This window comes from Tympanuchus pallidicinctus, unplaced genomic scaffold (genome assembly GCF_026119805.1).
Source record: "Tympanuchus pallidicinctus isolate F22 unplaced genomic scaffold, pur_lepc_1.0 scaffold16, whole genome shotgun sequence".
Classification (NCBI taxonomy): Eukaryota; Metazoa; Chordata; class Aves; order Galliformes; family Phasianidae; genus Tympanuchus; species Tympanuchus pallidicinctus.
Window position 1 is genome coordinate 20,864,528 of NW_026294679.1, and position 12,406 is coordinate 20,876,933.

General features: G+C 39.3%; 1 protein-coding gene across 1 annotated transcript in view; it reads left to right on the forward strand.

Moving 5' to 3' along the window:
- Positions 1 to 7,382: 7,382 nt before the first annotated feature.
- The window catches only part of LRMDA (leucine rich melanocyte differentiation associated), a 641,585-nt gene continuing 636,561 nt past the window's right edge, over positions 7,383 to 12,406 (forward strand). Inside the window, exons 1-2 of the mRNA XM_052676797.1 lie at positions 7,383 to 7,636; positions 11,549 to 11,649. Of these exons, the coding sequence (XP_052532757.1) occupies positions 7,418 to 7,636; positions 11,549 to 11,649 (320 nt within the window). The 5' untranslated portion in view covers positions 7,383 to 7,417. The remainder of the gene's footprint in view (positions 7,637 to 11,548; positions 11,650 to 12,406) is intronic.

Consider the following 12,406-nt stretch of genomic DNA (forward strand, 5'->3'; position numbering starts at 1 on the left):
GTTAAAGAAGAGGCAATTAAACTAAACCACCCCAAATTTCACTTGCATTTTCTTTCATTTCCAAGAGGTATAAAGCCTGCTTTCTTGCCAGATTTATAAGTATCTCTCTACATTATTTGACAGTATATTGCTTGCAGAAAATGTGCTTCTGCAACTTTCAATGTTCAGCTCTTCCATCTTGCGTCATGCATCAGCACGTTCTCTTCGTCATGACGTCTCCAGATGATGCAGAATTAATGCTAACTGAGCTGCACTTAACCCTCCTCACCCAGAAGAATGGGTGGATGAAAGTAATGAGTAATGGGAAAAGCTGCTGCTTAACAAGCTGCAGAAGATGTTGCATTTTGCGTGAGCTGTGTTCTTTCGCAGTCATCCACATTGTTAGCAACTTCCATACAGTTCTTTGGAAATATTTCATACTCAAGGTATAAAGAACAATAGCAACTGGTTTAGGAACTGGACAAAAGAGAGGTAAAACCTTTGTTCCTTCATATATAGAAGCTATTCCATACTGATCTGTTCTGTATTTTTTGGACTACATACCTGCTTTGTGGTCTCTTCTCAATAGTAGAATCATACATCTCTTATCTATGTGGAAAGCTGTGGTTTCCACACAGTGAATTCTGTTAGCAAACATGAAGGGTAAAAGAGTTCCAGTCATTAGCTTTGTTAATATAAGCAGCTCAAAAATGTATTTAAAAAATAATAACAAACAGAGACATTTACATAGATGCAAAGCAGGAAAGAAGCCTGTTTCCTAACATCAGGCATTTTCACACCTTGGTTCAAGATCCTCTCTGGCCACATAACACTTTTTTTTTTTTTTTTTTTTTTTTTTTCCAGAGTAAAGACAGGCATACAACCTCTTCCAACCTCTCTTTTGAATAGTAGATACTCTCTCATATCCAGGTCTCTTATTATATAGTGCCATTGGCAAAATAAGCTGCAGATTTTGTCTGTATGGGATCAGATGAAAAATAATAACAGCTCTGTGGAAGGTTTGGTACGTCAGCTCTACAGTGAACTAACAGGGCCCTAGAACAAGACAGGTCATCCCAGTTCCAACCTCCTCCAGCCTCTCTAGCCACTTTCTTTGTTCTTTGATCTTTGTCTACAAGCATTTCTGGAAATAATTTTGTCTTTGTATGGCAGGCAGTCTCTGCCCCAGATATTGTGTATACTGTGTTGAAAGTCTTGAACACAAAAACATGTCACATAACTTTTAAAGCTTCAAATCTGTGATTTGTAATGGGACTGCAATGTACAGTGGCCTCAAATTAGTCTTTATCATAGCTTTAGTTGTCTTTTTTGCTCAGCTCTAATTGTTGCTTTCTTATAAGCAAGCAAAAACTGATGGATGGACAGTTGCTTCTGTATTAATTTGCTTTCCCATCACAGTGTAGCCAGAGATCCTGAATTCGTGTGCACATAATAGACTGTAAGGAAGTACAGCATTTTGTGTTTGCTGGGAATCGATCATCTTGAGCTTTGAAAAAAATCACCTCTGTGTGTGTGCAACATACAATTACAGGAGAAGCGGTAGCAGTAACTTCCAAATGAACATTACCAAATAATTCCAGTAGGAAAATGAGCTTATGATCTTTTGTGAAGTGTTCTGTGCCTCTATGGCTAGCAACAGGCCTTTGAAACTTGACAGGAGGATAATCCTGGCACCCTTCTGTTGGCTCTATGAAAACAAAAGAAAAAACCCAAAACGAAATGTTCAGACTGTATGAATTACAAGCCATTAAAAAACCTTATTTCTTGTCTTTGGTTCTCATATGTGTTTAGTTCTGTCAACATCTCAAAATCCTGCAATAATCTACAGAGTTTGTGGTTGTCCCTTGTCAGCATTTGCTCTTTGTGTGCTACATACTCCAGATGGGACACACAGAGAATAACTACCCTTCAACCTGGAATATCCCTTTGCTTGCAAGTACTGTCCACTGGGAGCAACAGAGTGATGGTGCTACACTTCTTTTCCTGTCCAGGAATAATATTTTTTATCTTATGCTAGCACTGTGCCTTTACACTGAGCAGGCCAAACCAAGACGGTATTGTCTACAGCTGGGGCATCAACCTCCATCTTTGGACATGTAAATCAAGTTCTAGCTGACCACAGATAACACAAGTTCTTATACAAATAATTCAGCCTTTCTTTGCTCATTCCCCTTGTTCCTCTCCTTTTTTTTCTGTAGGATAGAAAGAAGGGAGAATTGTGCAATTAGTTGTTGCTTTGTTCTAGTTGTTCAACACATCACTTATTGGATGAAATTCTAGCCTAAAAACTACAGTGTGATATATAATGTGACTTAATGGATTTTAATTATATTTTGGCTGTACCATGGCAGACAAAACTGCTATTATCCTCTTTGGAAACCAGATTAATAGGTAAAATTTTTCATGAATGTTTTTTTTTTTTTTTCATCTGTGTTCAAAGCTTTTAGGTTGTTCTGTGTTTTGAAAATTCTTACCTTAGTGAGTTATAATGCCTACATGCAAATTTACCTTTCAAGAATACTAATTAGGTTACAAAGTGAAGCTCTCTAAAGAAGTCAGGAAATGCTGAGCTTCGAGGTATCTTTGCAATAAAATAGTGAGCAAACTCGTGTCAGAGCTGTGTTTGTTCACAATCACTGTGTTTCCTCACTATGCTCATACCGCACTGCTGCTATAAAATAGGAGTTTCAGACATGCGCTATGGATATTCGCTTCTGAGAGAGAGAGGAAAAAAACAAACAAACACTATGATCCCTCTATCATATTTTTAATTCAGTGACGGGGGGGAAAAATATGAATGTGGATGTACTTATCTTTGAGTTTTATGGAACTGCATCATACTGTTATACCAGTATTGTTCAAAGTTGCAGTAGTGTATTGAGTGTACATGCACATGTAACTTGCTCTTCAAATCCTTTTAAATTATCATTAGATGTTAAATGACTTTATAAGTGGAATATAAGAATAGGTTGGAGATAGGAAAAGAAAAACTTAATTTCCATCTGTTCAGAATAGAAATAGCACATGAAGTCATCATTACTGTATTTCTTCTTGTTCTGTCAATGAGATTAATCTATGTACTTTGTCATGTTTTGTCTTTGTTCCATCATGTTCATTTTTAATTTGTTTGTTTCATAGCAGAATGTGCTAATAATGCTCTTTCCTGGGAGATATCTGAACCTATTAGTTTGAACATTAAACATCTTTAGCTATTTGGGAGTTAAAAACAGTTCTAAGTGAAGATACGTGTGAATAAAACGTTCCCCTTCCTTTGGTAACATGGATAAAAAATGTCTGCAGTACAGTTAATCTCTTCAAGTTAATTGATCCATTTTGTATTAAGCATTGTATTTCTTTGAAACTTACTAACAATTTTTTGAGCCAACATTGTCTTTGCAAACATCAACAAATGAGTTATAAGAGTGAAGACCGAGACGATTTCTGATGGTCAGAGGGGGAGAATTCTGTGAGTTGACTAAGATTTTTTTTGTTGTTGAAATGAAAAAGCAACAAGAAAATGTAGAATGTTCACAGCATGCCATTTTGCCTGGTGAAATTCTAGGCTGTTTTAGAAGACAGTGGGTTGTTGACTTACTTTGAAATATGATTGTGTACATGGACATGCAGGCATACATAGTGTGCTGTAAGATGGAAAATGGTTCCGCTGGGTCAGCTTGGTCTGAAATGCTTTAAGAATTTTTAGTTAGTGAAGCATTTAAGATCATTTTTTTCTTTTGTAAGCTTTTGACATACTTTTTAGATAGAAAAACACTTTTATATGTAGGCTTTATATAAAAATAGTATGATTTGTTTGGTTCTAGGTGCAGTGCTAAATTTACTGGTGTATATTAGCTAATTATTTTAACCAAATGAGATTTCAAAACCATTCCATATATGCACTTTAGGTTCGCAACGGGCTAAAATTTAAGTTCTGTCACTGTGTAAAGAACGTAGAGAAGCATCTGTCATGTATCTGCCATGCTGCTAATAAACTGTTTCCCAGTTGTTTAGGGGCTAGATTTTATAATATTGGCATGATTTTATTCTTTTATTTTATTTCATCCAGTGCTCTTTTGTCAAGGAATAGGTCTGCTCAATGTTTAATTTACATATGTGAAATTACATACAGTGAGCAGATTAATGTAACTAATTTATTGTAGCTTTACATAGAAGAAAAGTGACATTTAAAAAAAAAAAAGAGATGTTATTATTTTTTTCTTCCTGTATTAACTCATGTTGAGCACTACTGAAATTTTAGGCAATACTCTGCTGAAAATGTAGGCAAACCATATTTGAACAGCCCATACATAACTGCCTGTTTCCACTTTTCTAACTGTGTGGTGAAACCCTGATAATTTAAATAGCAAGTGATTTTAAAAAATATTTTGTGCATACATAAACTGCAAAAATAAAAATTAAAAAAAAAATTCAAAGGTCAGCTAAACTCCACTGCTATAAATTATTCCAATCTGAACAAAGATTCCTCACAAAACTTTCAGCTTCTAAGCAACCACCAATAAAAATATGTTCTCTAAGTGCAAATTTAGTCCTTTAAAGCCTTACTCATGTAGACAGCTCCATCAAAGCTAAAGAAAACATTCCATTGATTCAGGTTGTACAGGGCCAGGACTCAGGAAGGTAGCTTTCTGTGATGCTCAAATGAATAAATACAGACTGTGTGGTAAAAAATACACTGCAAAATGAGAGGTAGCTTCTTAATGATCTGGAATCCTTGATGTAAAATGATGTTGATGATCAGCATTTGATCAATCAGCATTGTGAATGATGTAGTGGAGAGCTGTGTGGAATGCACCACCATTGTATGCCAGGAATGAAGTGGAAAGATAATGAGAGACTGATGGTGGATAAGTGGTTAGCCTACTTTAACTATATAAAGATAGTCTGTCTTCCTCTCTGTGGGCCTGTGTCTCAGCTGTGGAGAAACTGGTTCAGTGGCTAATTTAAAAGAAACTGGTTCGATGGCTCCTCCACCTGTAAAAACCAGTATTTCATCCACTAGAAGTACGCGTTCCTCTGCTCAAGAGAGGGGATACAGTGAGTATGTACCATGTATCACACTGTGGTTTTACCTGCATGACCACGGAGAGGTTATGAGGAGGTGGGATGGAGAACTCACCTTGGCTCTACAGGCATTCCAAAATTAGAGGCCACTTCTTAGTGATCTAGAATCCATGCTATAAAATGAGGCTGATGATCAGCAGGCTCAGCAGCTAAAAATACCCACTGTATTTATGTAACAGTGTAACGTGTTTTAGCTTCATAATAACATGAGGCAACAACTAATGAGCACATTGACTGGTGTACTTGAAACCTAAGATAATACTTAGTTGTAATTTCAGATTACATGTTACAAAGTACTTCTCCAGTGGTAGACAGCTGCAGGTGCGAGTTTTCCTTCTGAAAATGATGTGCTGGTGATAGAAATTACGGAACGCAACTGTGATTCCAAAACAAACTGAGACATTTGCCCATCGTCATTTAGGAAGTTGGCAGCAGAGTTAGCATGTTCCAGATGTAAGTTTTGAAAGTCTAGGGTCACAACAGGGCAGTGTTCTCCCTTCTCTGCTGTGGAGTTTGTATTTTTCCCTTCCTGTACAGTAGAAGAGGCTGGTAGCACCCCTTGTTTGTTACACACCATGGGATCTGGATATGTTATTTTATCCATAACAGATAATAATCTAGGCCATGTCTATACAAGAAAATGCTTAACTGATTTTAAAAAGAATGATTATAAGCCAGGTGCACTTAAAACAGTTTGCCACCTCTTTAAATTGTTTTTGTAATTTACAAAATTCAGCTAAACTGATTGAAAAGATGATAAAGTCAATTTAAGTCACCTAGTTTAGGGAGCGGGACCTGCAACTTCTCCCTGTAGACAAGGTCTTGCCTAGTAAGTAGGAGGATCAATGGCAGGTTAATGCAATTGGCAATGTAAGAAGGTGGAAAAAACAGACTTATTATTTGTCTGTGCTACGCAGTAAACTACTCAGGCAGGGTTTTTTTTCTTCAGAGATCTCTCTACAGTGACAGCTAGCACTCTACTAAAATTAATACTAATAATATGGATAATGATGTGCTAAATTGTTTTCAGTATAGTTATTCCAATTTTACAGGAGTGTGGTATTGAACTGAATTTACTCCATTAAGACAAATACAGCTGCCTATAGCAGGAGGCCACTTTGTGCTTTGAGTTATGTGGGATTCTGATGGGAATCACATGCTTGTAGCTAAAGAAGAGATAAAAAGAGGTAGATAGAGAAGAGTAGACTGTACTGTTTTGTTTAAATTTACAGTTCACATAGCACTTGTTTTTCTTGGCATGTGTTATTTGCTACATGATCTAATAAATAAGCACAGGCACTGATTGTTTGAAGCATGCTGAGTGATGACCCGAACTAGTAAGTATGCCTTGATGGAAAACTCTTACATAGAGAAACAGAACTTTTATTCATCAATGTAATATCCGATTATTTGCTGTGAATGAAGGGTTTGATTCTTCCATTTCTTGGACTATTTAAGGAAAATTATATCTATATAAAGCAATGGAATGGTTAGTTCACTGATTGTGTTTTGATTTTCTGCATGTTGGCCCATTTCTCATTTTAATGTATGCATTAAAATAACAGGGAGTGTGCAATGTCTTTTTTTTTTTTCTTTTTTTTTTTTCTTCCCCTGGGGCCTTTGCTCATTGTTTTCTGTCCAACGGTCAGTGCAAAAGGAGGAACGGCTTTAGGAAAAGGGTGATGCCACAGTTGTAGCAGGAACATATTCTGTTGATATGATGTGGCAGAGCAGCAAGTACAGTATTAGTTTCTGCTGTGTTGTTGAATAAACCATAGAAAGTTTTGCAGTGTAGAATACATATCCTCCTGCAACTTATTTCTCCTTTCAGCACGCTTCTGCTTTTCAGCAAGAGTGAGTAATGCTCTATTAGCAATTAAGAGCCAGATTTTTAAAGGTGCTTAGGCAACTAAAGAGGTAGGTAGGTGACTAATAGGATTTAGGAGCCAAGCTTGAGAAAACTAAGTGTCTTCAGAAGACTAAGAATTCTTACAGAAAGCCTTGGATTTCCTCACTCTACCCAATCAACTGCAGCCCGCCATCCTTTCTCTATTTTACTGAGCAAACTCATGCCCTGGGAGAACCTCTTTGATGGGTATTCCTGGTAATTCCAGAGGCAGTTCTGTTCTCCATGCAAATTTCCCTGTATTTTATGGCCATAAAGACAGCACCATGGATGTGTCTGCACGCACTGCTTTACCAGCAATGCACATCCCTTCCAAGGCGAGTTCGCGCTCCGAATCAATGGGTTGCTCTGCACGTGGAACGCAAGTCCAGGTCCTCAAAGGGAAGGGAATCCAAAGTGTCGTTGCAGAAACCATAGCTCTTTATAGAGATGTTGCCCAGGGCAAGGCGGAGGGGCCTCAGGTGGCGGCGGGAACCGGGTTCAGCCACCGCCCCCTCCCGCGGCCCGGTCGCGCTTCCGCCCGCGTCAGCTGACTGCCGCGAGGAAGCGGCGGCGCGAGCCCCGGCCCAGCCCCGAGCCGCCGCCGTCTGCGGAGCACCGTCCCGACCCCCCTCCGCCATGGCAGGGCTAGTAGTGAGCGGAGCCCAAGTAAGTGTCCGCGTCACGCCGCGCACCGCACCACCTGCCGCCGGCGCCTCTCCGCCTCTTCCCTCCATCTCTGCGGGGGGTCGGCTGCTGCCGCTGGGAGCCCCGCGGAGGCATCGACGCCTCCCGTCCGCCCGTGCGGGAGTTCGGAGCGCCGAGCGCTGCGCGTGGAGCCCGCCGCGATCGTGCTGCCCGTCCGCCCGGCACAGGGCGCTGTGTGCCTCCGCCCCGGGCGCTTGAGTGCAGGGGGGTCTCGTTCTGTCCCTGTCGCAGCTCCTGCAGGCTCGCCAGGTGCAAAGGGCTCGTTCCTGAGGCTTTGCTGGGGAGCACCTCTGTTTGCACAGCGATCTCCAGTCCGAGTTCTGCATCTGGCGGTCAGGCCGGGCGTGGGGTCTGCTGGCCTAGCGGTGACCCAAAAGCACCCCAGTTGCTCCAGCGCTCAGCCAGCATGTGGACCCTGAGGGCTGTGGGAAGAAAGGAATGAAGCTTTGGTTCTTTCAGAAAATGGTATGCCGTTGACCGGGGTGCTGCCCCTTGGGTTGTTCCTGTGCTCTGGTTTCTGTTTCTGTGTGGAATTCCTGTAAGCATACATGTGATAGGGAGGCAAGTGGCTAATTGCGCAGCTGCCTCAGGAAATGGTTCCTGTGGTCTCTGCATGCGCTGTGGCCCAGAGGAGCGTTGTGTGTTCCCTTGGGCCTGGAGTAAATCCCTCCGAGTGAAGCATAGCTTTCATTTGGCTTTGTGCCTAACATCATCCCACCTGCTAGCAGGTTACAGTGTCATACCGTGCCCATCTGACTGGAAATGTTATTCACATGTAATGCCCTTCAGTGGAAGGCGATATGTTTTTGAAATGAATCTAAAAGAGGTCAGAGGGCTGGAGCACCTCAGCTGTGAAGACAGACTGAGGGAGCCGGGCTTGTTCTTAGCCTCTGAAAGTAAAGCCAAAGAGAGGTATGACTACTGTTGACTGATGTTAATTTGTTATGTTTTAAATGTTTTGTAAATGCGTATTTTTTTCCTGAATTGTATACAGTGTATTGAAGAGTCTGCGAGAAGGTCTGAGCTGCCCACAGCCATCTGATGCTGGCATCTGAGTGTTTCTTTGGGATCCTGAGCTGGGTGCCAGTAATGAAGAGTGTTTGATGATGACCATCTCAGTTTGAGGTGGAGAATTAGGGAATAGAGACATCTTTATCTAGTTCTCATCCCATGGGGTGTTCTGTGCTGGGTATAGAGAATCGGAGAAACCTGCTGTTACTAGTGTGCCCTGTACCCAAGGAGCCTAGATGTCTTGGGCAAGGTGTATTTGCTCTCATCTCTCAGTGATGACATCTCTAGATATGCACTTGAAAGCCCTTTTTTTTTTTTAGGGTTATTTGAGGTGGATGCAAAAGGAAGAATACCAGATTGTGTATATTTGGTTGTTTTCCTGAGCAAATTATTTTGAACTGAAAGACTAAAAATGAAGAGACATTGTTTTTTTTGCTTGTCCAGACTGTTGAAGACTTGCTTCATACCAGCATTGTTCAAGCAGCAGAAGAGTGAATAAATAATGCTCTCCAAAACTTATTGAAGAAGTCTTATTGTGTATTGCATAGCTGGTGATCTGACAGTTGCTGCTGTTGTTATAGTCAAGAGGGCTCTTGAGGATCCCAAGCAAGTTTAAATAAAAGGGATAGAGATCTGAACTGAGTGTACTTTGTAGGAAAATAAATCTGCTGGCTTAAATTCAAAAAGGTGCTTGTAACAGTGAATGAGCTGAAGTGGACTTTGTGCAAGTGAAATACCTTTCACAAGGCCTCAGCATAACAACTGTATGCCACCTACAAATACAACTGTGTCCAATCTGTTTGTACCACTTGTGCAAGTATATTTATATAGTATAGTGGTTCAAAGACTGAAGCTTTACAACACGTTATGCATTTTGCCTTTTGCATGCTTCAAAATATGCTTAGATGAACTTTTTTCTTCAACTTCTGTTCTTGTGGACCTAGAACAGCTGAGGATAGGTAAGTTTCTGGAGCAGTGGGAATGCAGGTTGGAATTGCTTGCTCTATCTTCACCCCTGTGGGGGAGAGATGGTAGTTGGTGCTCTTGCTATGGCTGTACTTGCACGAGATTGTCTTACACTCCTAGTGTTCACGGACATCAAATTTTAGTTGCATCCATTACATGTTACACTGAATTACTGCTTTGTCTGAAATATTCTGCTGCTAAAATGGTGTCTCTCCAAGGGTTTGCAAGCATCTATTTATAGTAATCTACCTTTCTGTGAAGAGTGAAGCAATTCTTGTTTGTGTACTTCATGTATATTGTAAAATATGTTGTGGTTTTCTTAGATGAAAACTGAAATAAATATACATACATGCTTAATTCAGTGGAATGTGGGAAATCGTGTCTGTTATGTCCAAACTATTAGGATGTAAACTAGCTAAAACTTTTCCCGGGTCCTTATATTTAGTTTCTAATGTCACATGTATATCAAATAGCAGAAATTATTGTAAGAATAGGCATGTCATAACAAGAGGGAAAAAGTTGTTTAACTGAACTTCAAGCAACTTGTTTTCTGATCATAAAAATATTCCACTGCAGTGAGGTTTGTTTGCTTAAGGTATGGAACAAAGTGAATTAAATTGAATGTGATTCCATATGATCAGATTGCAGACATTGTTATTGTGTAAGAAATGGGGATAATTTGCACAAGTACATGCCATCAGTCTGATCTGCAGAGGTGTCTCTATCAGAAAGTGAATTACTATTAAAACAAAATTTGACCTTTCTGCATATTTTTCATCTAATATCCTGTAGGCCAGTGGGACATGGTCTTGAAATTGTATTAGATATCTAGATAACAGCTGTATCTTATAGATAGTGATCTAACACAGTGACGAAATCCACCTAAATAGCAAGTTGCCATTTAAAGGCAACTAACATTTATTTAGCAAAATATTTGAAATGTCAATTTTGGATGAGTCAATACAGACATGAAGAGTTCATGACAATATGTTTAGCAGACTTTGTAGGGATTCTCTCTGAAGAAATCAAACCAGACCTCCAAGACAACAGAGCTGACAGAATACATGAAGTGTAATCTTGTTATTGTTTGTGCTTTTCTGGAAATATCATCACTTACTTCATCATGGCTAAAGATAAATAAGAATAGACTATTTTTACTACCATTAATTCTTCCTTTGTTCATTGAAGGTAGTTTAGATAGGTAGGTATTGAAAGGAAGAAAAATATACATTAGCATTTAGGGTACAAAGGGGAGTGAAACAGCAGTTGTGTTGAAGCCAAAAATCTTTAAGACTTAAATCACTGTGTAAACAAGCCTGTATTTTTGGTTTCTTCTATCTTGAGTGACCTTCTTGCTCTGTCTCTAGCATATCACTGGAAATAATAATCTTCTCAAAGAAGGGGTATGAAAATGGTTTGACTTTGTACTGATTGCTTTTTTTGTCCAAAGATTTTGTAATGTTCCTGTACTGAATGACTTCCGTACTGCAAAGCAAACTAGAAAGTCCTTTGAAAGACTTACAAAATGTTTTCCTTTGGAGTATCAGAAGGGTAATCTGAAGTAATGCTAAATTCAAGTGTTAGCAGTGGAACAGAATATGATACACTACTAGAAGGAATAAATGCAATGTGTTTGATCAAATTATTGTTACCTGAAATGAGAAAAATATGCTATATTGTAAGTAGGACTAAGCATGTGTTAAGAATTAAGCTGATTGCATTGAAAGAAAAATGAGATTGTGATAGATTCTGCAGCAGTAAAAACTGATGTAGCTTGAAGCTGTAATGAATGTTCATTATACCGTATGTTGTCATTGGATCAATGAGACAGAATCTGGACAGGAAACTGTAAATAATCTACTTATGACATGCTTCCTTTTTGCTTTCAATTCTCAGGTGTCCTACATTAGTCAAGACTGTGAAGAAATTCCTGAATTCCTGGGAAGAAAATATGGACATATGGCAAAAAGACTAGATCTTAGCTTCAACTTGTTAAGGTATGTTGTAATGTTTAGGTTTTTCAAGTGCACTACGGGGCACCCACTCCAATCCTGGAATTTTTTTTTTTTTCCTCAAAATAGAAGCATACATATATGTGAGTTACATTCAGTTATTGTATGAGTGATACTGTTTTATCAATGTTTGTCTTCTCTTCTTTGGAACACAAGTAACCAGGTGAGTCTGTAAATATCTGGTGTAAATGTAAAAGATGCTCAGTATGATTTATTCTCTTCAAAATGGAAAATAAGCGATATTACCTGAAGAAGTGAAGAATGGGATGAAATGTGAATTATTCTTAACCAAAAAGCAAGTAAGTGTGTACTTCTCCATTTCCTTTTTTATTTGTGAATCTTGTGTTATCGTAAATGATTTGTAATGCTCTTTTCCTAGGTTGCGTGTATGATCGATAAGTATACAGATGTCAGCCTAGTAAGATTATCACATTAAAAAAGATAATCAGAGATAAATGGAAAGCACTCACTGGCACTGCAAGCTCACAAAAAAATCTATGAGGAAAGGTCTCCAGAGAGAGATCCTTCTTCAGTGGAAGTCAGCCCTTAAATGGAGTCTAGGAGAGGTGGAGCCAGGCTCCACCCCTTCTGATCACGCAGATGAATTGCCTTCACCTGTGTTCCTGTGTCTGACTCATTGCTTGCCTCAGGTGGTCAATCAGAGGTTCAGGCTATGATCCAACAGTTCCCCTACACTGTGTATGATTTTATTTTATGGAGCTATATAGATAAAGGTTAAAGC